General features: G+C 45.9%; 1 protein-coding gene across 3 annotated transcripts in view; it reads left to right on the forward strand.

The window, feature by feature from the left end:
- Positions 1 to 12,625, forward strand: part of NBEA (neurobeachin) — an 873,840-nt gene that overhangs the window by 98,651 nt on the left and 762,564 nt on the right. For all 3 annotated transcript variants that reach the window (XM_079778900.1, XM_079778901.1, XM_079778902.1), the window contains exon 6: positions 1,555 to 1,681. In XM_079778900.1, coding sequence (XP_079635026.1) covers positions 1,555 to 1,681 — 127 coding nt within the window. The remainder of the gene's footprint in view (positions 1 to 1,554; positions 1,682 to 12,625) is intronic.

Here is a 12,625-nt window from a genome sequence, read left to right on the forward strand (position 1 = left end):
AAAAAATTTTTGCTGTTGTGTCCATATTTTTTTACAGTTGCAGTTTTTTTCCCCCCTCTTACATTTAAGAGTCAAGGGTTGCAGACTTTCTCTGTACTGTCTTACCAATATAGATCAATTGTGGGTTTCTTAGTGAAGATGTGGGTTTCTGATAAAGGAGAGGGAAGAAAACCAAAACTCCTACTTTTTTTCATTCACTTTGTCTTTTTACTTACTTTGTTCTGTGAGCATAATCAGGATATGTTTTAAAATATTAATAACAACGCTGTAAGAAATTATAATTAGTTAAGAATAATTATGTGGTAGATAAGTAACAGAATGAGTTGCTCAACCCAAAGATGGATTGACCTGACAGGACTGAGAGCTTGGTAATTTTAGTTTACCAGTAATGCACAGTAATACTATGGAACTTTCATTGATTGCCTTACTACATAGTAGGTATTGTAATTGCTTACAAATATTAACTCATTTAATACAGTCAGTGCTCTGAAATAAGACTGCCTGAGTTTCAGTCCTGTTTTCGGCTCTTACTTTATCCTTTGCTTTGGTGTCTTCACCTGTAAAATGAAGATATTAATAGTTCCTATCACATAGGTTTTATTTGAAAGAATAATATTTAAGCTGCTTTTTCTGCAATGACTGGCTCTGAAATGTGAGTGTGAAAATGTGGTCTATTAATAGCTTGTAATCTCTTCTTACAAAAATTTAAACAAATATCTGAATTTCCAAACATAAATTGGGTTGAACTTCAGAATGGTCATTTTAGGAGAGCATTAATTTATTTCAATATTACTGTCATTTTCAAAACATATATAAATTTTTTATATGGGGGTTGAATTTATAACTAGGAAGTATTACCCCTAGCTGTAGAAGAAAATAACTATATTTCGTAGTCACATAGCCAGAAGGGCGGGGGGTGGGGGACTGGATGAAGTTGGGCAAAGAGTGGGAATTGGACGACATCTGTAATAATGTGAACTATAAATATAAAATAAAGTATTTACTCTAAAAAAAGATTATATATTATACTTAAAAAATAAAAATGTATTCCATTGCTTGATTACCTACATTATTTTTCAAAGTTGACTCTGACATTTAAAAATATTTGTATGTTTTTAAAAAACATTTATCTTTATTGTTGAAAGTATTATAGATGTTCCTCTTTATTCTCCTTTGATCCCCTCTACCCTACTCCCGTAAGATACAGTAAAATTACGGAACAAGTTGTTTTTGAAACATTAACTGCATGGGTGATTTTTAAAATTTGCTAATTCCAGATAGTTCTTAAATGTAGATGTAATTGACTTGATAGGCTTTTGTAGGCCATTACTTTAATTTTATGTATTAAAATTGAAATGTTAAATGGTTCTTTTGTCTTCCATTTTTCTAATTTAAATTATTTCTTTTAGTTTTCTAAGCCTTTTATGTTTTAGCCTTTATTTGGTACATAAGTTTTATTTTTATAATAATATTTTGTGTTATTTATATAATAAACTTTAGATACATTGTTCTTTGTATCAGATGATATTATACTATTCTTAATTTTCTTTATAGTTTTCGTACTAGCAAAGGAGTTGGCTACTCTGCTCATTTTGTTGGGAACTGTCTAATAGTCACATCACTGAAGTCCAAAGGAAAAGGTTTTCAGCACTGTGTGAAATATGATTTTCAACCACGCAAGGTAGGTATAAGTAAATATGTCTATTGAGAATGACACAATGCACCATTCCTGCTGTCTTAAAACTCACCTGTTATGACTTCTGTAATATTCTTTTAATGGTTTTCTCATGACTTCTAATTCTTTCCTCTGATCCTTGTCTGTATTCTCTTGCTACTTTTATGTCTAACTTTTGACATAAAACATCAGGCTCTTGACCTCTTGCAGTCTCTCTCTCTCTCTCATTCTCTCACTGTGATCTATTCTCTTGCATTCTTTCAGATAATACTTACAGTAGTATCCTTTTACCTGCAGTTTTGCTTGCCATGGTTTTAGTTACCTCCAGGCAACTGTGATCTAAAAATATTGAATGGCAAATTCCAGAAATAATTCATAAGTTTTAAATTGGGCACCATTCTGAGTAGTGTGATTAAATCTGTGCCTTCCTGCTCCACCCTACCCGGAAGGTTAATCATCTCTTTGTCCATGGTATCTGTATATATAAGCTATCCCCCTCTAGTTACTCACTGGCCATCTTGGTTATTTGATTGGTTATCAGGTAGAGACCATATTTATATAACTTTTATTAGAGTATATTGTTATTATTGCTCTCTTTTATTATTAGGTATGTTAATCTCTTACTGTGTCTAGTTTATAAATGAGCTTTTATTATAGGTATATATGTAGTGGAAAAAACATAGTATATATAGGGTTCCATACTACCCGAGGTTTCAGGAATTCACTTGGGGTCTTGGAACATAACCCTCTCAGATAAGGGAGAATAATCTATTGAGTATTTAATTGAGTACCAGACACTGTGTAGGCACTGGGGAATATGACAGTGAACAAAACAGACAATACCCTTGCTTTTCTGGAGTTTACAAATTTGGGGGAATTTTTATTCAGTTTCCTGATAGCTTTCCACTTTTATTTTTATCTCCCGAACTCGATTCTTTTATTCTCATCTACCTATGAGATTTGCCATGTGGATATCTTTATGATTGCTCAATCTCAGATTTGTAACATTGAATTTACTATTTCCAGTGCCACGTTCATTCATGTTCTTAAGTCCCATTTTGATTTTTTTTAACAGTATGAATTTTTTATTGCCTCATTTTCTCTACAAGGAAAAACTAGTGCTTCCTAAATTTGGAAGACCCCATGAAATATTTTTATTATATTTTTTGTAGTTGACTAGAGGCCCGGTGCATGACATTGTACACTGGGGTGGGGGGGTGGTCTCTCAGCCCGGCCTGCACCCTCTTGCAGTCCGGGGCCCCTCAGGGGATGTCTGACTGCTGGTTTAGGTCTGCCACTGCTGCTGCACCAGCCCGGCTTCTAAATGAGTAGTGCGCCCCCTGTGGGAGGGCACTGAACACCAGGGAGCAGCTCCTGTATTGAGTGTCTGCCCCCTGGTGATCAGTGCACATCATAGCGACCGGTCGTTCTGCCGTTTGGTCAATTTGCATATTAGAGTTTTATTATATAGGACTAAAGGCCTGGTGCACGAAATTTGTGCACTTGGGGTGTTGAGGGGACAGAGATTCCCTCAGCCCAGCCTGTGTCCTCTTACAGTCTGGGAGCCTGCTAACAAATGCCCCGTCTGCCAGTGGCCTGGGTCTCCCTCTGCAAGGCAATCATGGGGCGATGGCTGGACCCCTGACCAATTGTATCGCACCTGCCTTGACTGGCCTGGCACCAGTGGGTGTCATAGCTTGGTAGTCTAGACTATCATTCGGATGTTTGGTCGATTTGCATATTATGCTTTTATTATTATAGATAGTATTACAGATATTTCCCATTTTATCCCCCCTTGTCCTCCCTCTTCACAGACCCTACCCACCCCGCTCCAGGTCTTCACTATGCTATTGCCAGTGTTCATGGCCTATGCATATCCTATATGATAAAGAGCTAATATGCAAATGGTCATCATGCCCTCATGCCATCATGTGGTAACAGCTCAGACACTCAACACCAGGGAGAGAGGAATGGGGATGAGTTAGGCACAAATGAACTCGTGAGGGAGGAATGGGCACCAGCCAGGATGCGGCCTAGGAGAGGGACAAGCTGCCCGTCCCATGGTCTTGGGTGCCAGCGCCTGTGCCTGCGCCTGTGGCCCGGGAGAGGGACACCTGCATGCCCTGTGGTTCCGGGCACCAGCGGCTGGGGCTGTGGTCAGGGAGAGGGACAAGCAGCCTACCCTGCAGTCCCGGGTGCCAGTGGCTGGGGCTGCGGCCTGGAGAGGCACTAGCTGCCCGCCCTGCGGTCCCGGGCACCAACGCCTAGGCCTGCGCCTGCGGCCCAGGAGAGGGACAAGCCACACTCCCTGTGGTCCTGGGTGCCTGCGGCTGCGGCACAGGCCAAGCTACCTGCCCAAGGTCTCCTGCGGCTGCGGCTGCGGCCCGCCTGTGTCCTGGGTGCCTGCGGCCAGCCAGAGGGAGGGAAGCCTGGGTCCTGGGTGCCTGCGACCGGCTGGAGGAGGAAATCCTGGGTCCTGGGTGTGGGACAAGGTAGAGGCGGTTAGGGGCGATCAGGCTAGCAGGGGAGCATTTAGAGGCAATCAGGCAGGCAGGCAGGCAGGCAGAGGTAGTTAGGGGCAGTCAGGCAGGCAGAGGTGGTTAGGGGTGATCAGGCAGGTAGGCAGGCGAGTAGTTAGGAGCCATTGGTCCCAGATTGCAAGAGGCAGTCGGACATCCCCCGAGAGGTTCTGGATTGGAGACGGCGCAGGCCGGGCTGAGGGACTCCCTCCTCCCATGCATGGATTTGGTGCACCGGGCCTCTAGTAAGTATATAAGTTCTTTGCTTTATCTCTTCTTGTTCCCCCAACCCCACTTGGATTTATGTCAGTCTGTTCCATGCCTCCCTGCTTCAGGTCTTATTTTGTTGGTCAGTTCATTTTGTTCATTGGATTCCACATATAAGTGAGATGATGTGATATTTGTCTTTCTCAGTTTGGCTTATTTCACTTAGTATAATATTTTCAGGTCCATCTATGCTGTCCCAAAGGTATGAGATCCCTCTTTTTTTTACCACTGCATACTATACCATTATGTGCATGTGCCACAGCTTTTTTATCCATCTAGTGATGGGCACTTGGGCTGTTTCTAAATTTTAGCTATGGTAAATAATCCTGCTATGAACATAGGGTTGCATATATTTCTGATTGGTGTTTTGGGGTTTTTAGGATATATCCTAAAGTGGGATCGCTGGGTCAAATGGAAGTTCCATATTTTATTGTTTGAGGAAACTTCATATTGTTTTCCATAGTAGCTGCACCAGTCTGCATTCTAACTAGCAGTAAACTAGTGTTCTTTTTTCTCCACATCCTTGCCAGCACTTGTTGTTTGTTGATTTTTGATGATATAGCCATTCTGACAGATGTGAGGTCATTATCTCACGTGGATTTAATTTGCATCTCTCTGATAATTAGTGACTTTGAACATTTTTTCATGTTTCTTGGCCATTTGCATGTCCTCTTTGGAGAAATGTCTGTTCAGGTTTTCTGCATATTTTTTAATTGGATTGTTTGTCTTTCTTTTGTTGAATTGTATGAGTACTTTATATATTTTGGATATTAACCCATTATCAGATATATTATTGGCAAATGTGTTCTCCCATACAATGGGTTTCCTTTTCATGTTAATGGTGGTTTCTTTTGCTGTGCAGAAGCTTTTTATATTGACGTATTCCCATTTGTTTATTTTCTCCTTAGTTTCTTTTGCCCTAGCAGATGTATCCATAAACATATTGCTACATGAGATATCTGAGATTTTACTGCCTATGTTCTCCTGTTCTCTAAGACATTTATAGTTTCACTAGAGGCCCGGTGCATGAAAATTCATGCACTGGAGCGGGGGCGTCCCTCAGTTTGGCCTGCCCCCTCTCTCAGTTTGGGAGCCCTCAGTGGTGGGAGGCGACCCGGCAATCAGGGGAAGGTGATGCCCCATGACACCTCTGCTGCTGCCACTGCCGGCAGCACAAGCCTCGGCCGGCCCTGGTTACCAGAGCCTTGGGCGACCCTGGGTGGCTGGGCAGCCGCCATCTGAGGCTTGCCTGCGCCTCGGACCTGCCCTGGGCAGCTGGGGGGATGAGGGGAATGGGGGACTCTGGAGGCAGGTGTATGGAGTGGCTGGGCCCACCTGGGGGTGGGCCCGGCCTTGCTGCACACCTGCCACCCCAGCGGGGCTGAGGGGACTGGGCACTGCCATTTTGTGGCTGTGGGCAGTCAATTAGCATATTGCCTCCTTATTGGCTGTGGACGCCACCATCTTTGAGGGCGGGGCAGTCAATTAGCATATTGCCTCCTTATTGGCTGTAGGTGCCGGCATCTTTTCTACAGCATGAGGGTCAATTAGCATATTCTCTCTTTATTAGATAGGATGCCTTATATTTAAGTCTTTTATCCATCTGGAGTTTATTCTTGTGTATGGTGTAAAATTGTGGTCTAGTTTCATTATTTTCATGTGTCTGTCCAGTGTTCTCAGCACCATTTGTAGAAGAGACTGACTTGACTCCATTGTATGTTCTTGCCTCCAATGTCAAATATTAATTGACCGTAATGGTGTGGGTCAATTTCTTTGGTTTCTGTTCTGATCTATTGGCCTATATGCCTGCCCTTGTACAAGTATAAGGCTGTTTCGATTATAATGGCTTTGTAGTATAGTTTGATATCTGGTATTGTGATCCCTTCTTCGTTCTTCTTTGGAGAGATTGCTACAGCTATTTGGGGTCTTTTTTGGTTCCATATACATTTTTGGAGTATTTGATCTTGCTATGTAAAGTATGCCATTCGTATTTTAATAGGGAATGTTTTGAATCTGTTGATTGCTTTGGGTAGTATAGACATTTCAGTGATGTTAATTTTTCCACCTCATGAACATGGTATATGCTTCCATTTGTTTGTATCTCCTCTATTTCTGTTTCTTTCTGTTTTTTTTTTTTTTTAATCCTTACCAGAGGATATTTTTCCCATTGATTTTTAGAGAGAATGGGAGAGTGAGAGACAGAGATAAATATCAATGTGGTAGTGAAACACTTCAATTGGTTGCTTCCCACATACCCTCAACCAGGGCCAGGAGTCTGCAACCTAGGTATATGTCCTTGAACAGAATTGAACCTGGGTCCCTTCAGTCGTAGGCTGGTGTGCTATCCACTGAGCCAAACTGACTAGGGTTTTTTAAAAAAATATATATTTTTATTGATTTCCAAGAGGAATGAGAGGAAGAGAAAGATAGAAACCTCAGTGATTGGAGAGAATCTTTGATATGTTGCATCCTGAACGACCCACAATGGGGATCAATCCCACTACCTGGGCATGTGTCCTGACTGGGACTCAAACCATGACCTCCTGGATGTTCCACCCTTGAGTATTGCCATCCGGGCTCTTCCTCTATTCTTTTTTCAGTGTCCTATACTTTTCTTAGTGCACGTTTTATACCTCCTTGTTTAAGTTTATTCCTGGGCAACATATTTTTGGTTGTTGTTGTAATGTTAAGTGGGATTGCTTTTTTAGTTTCTCTTTTTGAGAGTTCATTATTGCTGTATAAAAATTACATTGATTTGTGGATGTTGATTTTGTATCCTGCTACTTTTTTTTTCATTTCCATTTGCCTGAATTTTTTTCCACCCATTCACTTTCAGTTTGTGTGAGTGCTTTGTTCTGAGGGGGGTTTCTTGTAGACAGCATATATCTATATTAATAAAAGGGTAATATGCTAATTAGACACGACATCTTCTGGACAAAGCCACGGTGGTGGGAGACGAGGCAGAGGCCATTAGGAGCGATCAAGCCAGCAGGTCAGGGCAGTTAGGGGCAATCAGGCTGGCAGGGGAGGGCAGTTAGGGGACGATCAGGCTAACAGGGGAGGGCATTTAGGGGGCGATCAGGCAGGCAGACAGAGGCGGTTAGGGGCGATCAGGCTGGCAGGGGAGGAGGTAGGGGGCGATGAGGTAGTCAGGGGAGGGCAGTTAGGGGGCGATCAGGCAGGCAGACAGAGGCGGTTAGGGGTGATCAGGCCAGCAGGGGAGAAGTAAGGGGCATTAGGCCAGCAGGCAGAGTGGTTAGGTGCAATCAGGGAGGCAGGCAGGTGAGCGGTTAGGAGTCAGCAGTCCTGGATTGCGAAAGGGATGTCCTACTGCCAGTTTAGACCTAATCACTGTGGGATCGTGCCTAAACTGGTAGTCAGAAATCTCCCGAGTGGTCCCAGATTGGAGAGGGTGCAGGGTGGGATGAGGGGACCCCCCCCATGCATGAATTTTGTGCACCGGGCCTCTAGTCTATAAAATAAAAGTCTAAGCGACCATTGTGGTGGACCTGGTCAACAGGACCTGATCTCAGGACGGTGGCCACAGCTGCAGAACATAGATCTGTTTCAAGAAAAGTTGGGAATGCAGACTTTCATGAGCCCCTGTTCCAAATGGTGGCAGTTTATTCACATTGTGGCAAAGACACCTTCGTGAGTAACATAAGTGGGTAAAGTCAGGGCCAAACTGGGCCATTTTCTCATCCAATCTCTCTGAGGCACATGGACAGAACCAAGTCTCAGCTCTTTGCAGGACACTTCCAGTTTTTTTTTTTTTTTAAGCCTAAAGGACAATAGTCTGTCTCCATTCTTGTTCTTTGGGATTTTTTCATCATCGGACAAAAGGATACATACATTGGAGCAATCCTCTCGAGATACAATATTCCAGTTGCATCCATGTGATGACAACAGCCCCCCCCCCCCCAGAGGGAGGGAGCCGACAGATGGGGAGTAGGGAATTCTGAAAACAAAAGCGATGACAGAGATGCTAAGCCTTTCCTTCACATGTCTGTCAACCCTCCTCTGGTGGCCTGCAGGCCGGGCGTCTGCTGGACCTTTACCACTTGATGTCCTGGCAGGCTGCCCTGGGCCCTGCTAGGCTGTGTGTAGGGTCGCTTGGGCCCAGGGGAGTCCCCCGCTCCAGCCACTCCTGATACAGCTCCTGCATATGGGCACTGGTCTCCAGGGACCACACTGGGATGGCAGAGTAAATGCCTTCCATCTGCTGCAGCAGTGCCCTGTCTGCATGCCCGTCCTCACCTGGGCCTGGCTCCTGCCACTTAAGGCATCCCTGGTGCAGGCCAGGACCTCCACGTAGTGGCAGGGGAACTTGCCCCTCTACAGCTTCAGGACCACTTCTGGATGTTCTGAAAGCTGTAAGCAGCCTCAAAGCATAGCAGAGCCTCTTCGTTCCTTTCAAGGGTGACCTCCTGGAAGTGTTTGTTCCTCAGGGTGTGGTAGGTGAGCACCCCATGTCCTCATTGAACAGCTCCTTGGCCATGTGCCTGAAGATGTGCACCAGGTCCCCGTCGGAGCTGGCTCCCTCATGGAGCCTCACCTCCTCCTCCTTCACATCTCCAAACAGAGTGTCCAGGGTGGCGGCGTTCAAGGCGAGTTACTTTGCTCTGTTATCTGGACAATTTCACCTGAGGTTAACACGCAGTCAGCACCCTGGGAACTATGCAAAGCTGTTGGAACATCTTCTCGAAGGCCTCCAGTTTCTTGTCAGAACACGGGGCCACAATGACATGGAAAATCTTGTCTGGGAACAGGTTCTGCCATCTGGCAAAGTCATCCTTCAGAGAGCCTATGATCTGGTGGGGAGACTTGGCCTGCAGAGGTGGGAGTGATGGGATGATCCAGCACATGTTCTGCATATCAGACCTAGCCAGGGCAGGTGGAGGTCAGCATGGGTAGCTGGGGCTCTTTCTCACGGTGCTGGCAGTACCGACACAAAAATTCCTTCTGACTCTCCAGGATACTGAAGTCCGCAGCTATCTTCATGTCAAAGACAGTGTGCCCCAGGGCTTTTTAGAAAGCCGCAGAGTCTTCTGGATGCATCAGAGACACTGAGGCTGAATTTAGCAGCAAAATAAGGCAGAGACTAAGGACACACGGACACTGTCAGCACCTTGTGCTGTGTGGTATCACATCTCTTATTAAGGTTCAGAACACGGAAGAAGTACTTGGTGTTCTGAGAAATTTGGACTCCTTCTGCGGTCACACAACTGTCACATGCCAGGCAGTCACTAAGAAATAACTTGGCATTGGCCAACTTATGGAATTCTTCCTTCTCTCTGTTCTCCTGAGCCACACTCTGGACGATGACTGCAGCATTCTCTTGGTCATCAGTTTTTGTTTTTTGTACTACATTCCTTCTGTGTGCAGTGCTCACACGTCATCTGGAGCATGGTGGGTGGGGGCCGGCTCAAGTGACCTGGAGAAAGCATGGGGAGAGCAGTCACCACTGGTCGCCCCTGGTGCTGCTGGCGGTATCCTTTCTTCCTTGTGGAGGGTCTAGGTAGGGGAGCAGCTGCAGCACCCAAGGCCGAGTTCTAAGAGTCTAACAGCGCTGTCAGAGTCCTGCCAGCGGTGCTGGTCCCTTGGTGCCTGTCCTGTCCTCTGGAGATTGACCCTGCAGGACTAATAAGGGAGCCAGTCCCCAGTTCTGCCCCGCCGCTGCCACCGATTGATTGGAGCCTGAGGGCCGGGAGGAAGGTTAGTGAGGGGCGACCAAACAACCAAGCAGCAGGCTGCGTGGGGCGACCAGGCCAGCAGGTGGGTTAGTGGGGGCGACCAAACGACTGAGTCACAGGCCGCATGGGGCGACCAGGCTGGCAGGGCTTAGTGAGGGGTGACCAAACGACTGAGCAGCAGGCTGCGTGGGGCAACCAGGCTGGCAGGGGGGTTAGTGAGCAGTGACCAAATGACTGGACACCAGGCTGCATGGGGCGACCAGGCCCGCGGGGGGGGGGGGCAGTTGGGGACGACCATGCTGGCACGGGGGCCAGTACGGGGTGACCAGGCTGGCGGTGGGGCAGTTAGGGGTGACCAGCCTGTGGGGGTCAGTTGGGGGTGATGAGTCTGGCAGGGGGTGCAGTAAGAGGTGACAAGGCTGGCGGTGGGGCATTTAGAGGGTCCAGGCCTTTGGGGGGGGCAGTTGGGGGCAAACAGGCCAGCAGGGGGGCAGTATGGAGTGACCAGGCTGGCGGGGTGGGTATTTAGGGGTGACCAGGTCACCAAGGGGGGGCCATTTGGTGGCAACTAGGCTGGCTGGGGGGCAGTTGGGGGTCTCCAGGCCAGCAGGAGGGGCAGTTATGAGCGATCAGGCAGCAGGCAGGTGAGCAGTTAGGAGCCAGTGGTCCCGGATTGTGAGAGGAATATCCTGGATTGGAGAGGGTGCAGGCTAGGCTGAGGGGGACCCCCCCCCCCCGGTGCATGAAATTTGTGCACCGGGCCTCTAGTTCCTTGGCGTTGGTCTTTTGAGTTTCCTTTTGCTTGGGACTCTGTGAGCTTCTTGGACTTGTGTGTGAGTTTTTTATTCCCTATATCAGGGAAGTTTTCTGTCATTTCTTCAAACAGGTTTTCTATTCTTTGATCAGTGTCCCCTCCTTCTGGCACCCCTGTTATGTGGATGTTGTTTCGTTTCGTGTTGTCCCAAATTCCCTGAGGCTCTCCTCCTGTTTTTAAATTTTTTTTCTAGATGCTGCTTTGCTTGGGTAATTTTTCCAACTTTGTCTTCTAGCTCACTGATGCAGTCCTCTGCTTCTTCTAGTCTACTGTTGATGCTTTTTATTGAGTTAGTTATTGCAGTGATGTCATTTTTCATTTCGTCTTGGTTTTCTTCATTTTCTCTTGGTTCTTACACATATTGTTGACTTTGTCTTCCAACCTTTTCAGTGACCTTATGACCATTTCTCTGAATTCTTTCTCTCACATATTGATTGCCTCCATTTCGTTTACTTCCTTTTCTTTCAATGCCTCATTTTCTTTCCTTTGTGGGCTGTTTCTTTGTCTCCCCATGATCTCTCTTCTCCATGTTTCTGGTTATGTAGCTCTCTCTCTCTCTTGCATTGACTTAAATGCACAAAATACAACACAACAAGGCACAACATACAAGGCACTGAACACAAATGTATTCACTATACTAATAACCGCAAATAAAGGTGACAACCAGAGAAAAGAGAATCCTACATAATAAAAAGGTAATATGCAAATTGCATCACTCCGCTACGCCCACGATTGGGCCGGCTGGAGGCGCGGGGGCGGGACTCAGGGTGGCCGATTGGCTGGCGGTACGAGCGGGGGGGCGGGGACTCGTGAGTCCCCGCCCCCCCCCAGCTCCTCCCGCCCGCCTAAACGGCCGGCGCTGTGGGAGGACCCATGGGGCCGGTGGAAGACGCTGGTGGTGGAATTCGGGATGGCCGATTGCGTGGCTGCTGGCACCAGTTTTCCACCAGCACCAGTTTTCCTCTGGCCAACCGCCCCCCCCCAATCGGAGCGCCTCCCGAGTCTCGCCTTCAGCCTTTGGGAGGCGCTCGGATCCGCGGGTGGCCAGACGAAAACTGGTGCTGGCGGAAAACTGGTGCTGACAGCCAAGTGAAGGAAAGTCTATTGCACGAAACTTCGTGCAACGGGCTTCTAGTTAGGGGATAAAAAAAAGAGAGTGCAAAAATGATATTGAGAAAAGGAAAAAAAAACTAAGAGAGAAAAGAAAGCATAAAAAAGAAGGTGGAAAAAATTCAATACAACAACAACTAATCAAAAAATATGCAAACAACTAACACCTAGAGATGAATGCAAACTACAAAAAACAGCTAATAACAGGCAAGGAGAGGAGGAAAACAGAAGCAAAAAAAAAAAAAAAAGAGAGAGAGAAACACACAAACAAACAAACAAACAAAAAAAACCCAATCTAATCAACAATGAAACAATAACAATAGGACAGAGAGAAAGAAGGGCAAAATCAAACTAAATAAAACAAAAAACATAAAACAATAACAACAACACACACCAAAAATAAACAAAAAACAAAAAAAAGGGGAAGAGAGAAAAAAAATGGATAGCTAAGAAAGAGAAGAGAGAGGTGTGTATGGACTTGGAGCAGGGGATTGGAAATTAGATATATAAGTAGGATGAATTTTTAACAGGGGGTAAAAAAAAGGAA

This window comes from Cnephaeus nilssonii (assembly GCF_951640355.1).
Source record: "Cnephaeus nilssonii genome assembly, chromosome: 8".
In the NCBI taxonomy this organism is placed as follows: domain Eukaryota; kingdom Metazoa; phylum Chordata; class Mammalia; order Chiroptera; family Vespertilionidae; genus Cnephaeus; species Cnephaeus nilssonii.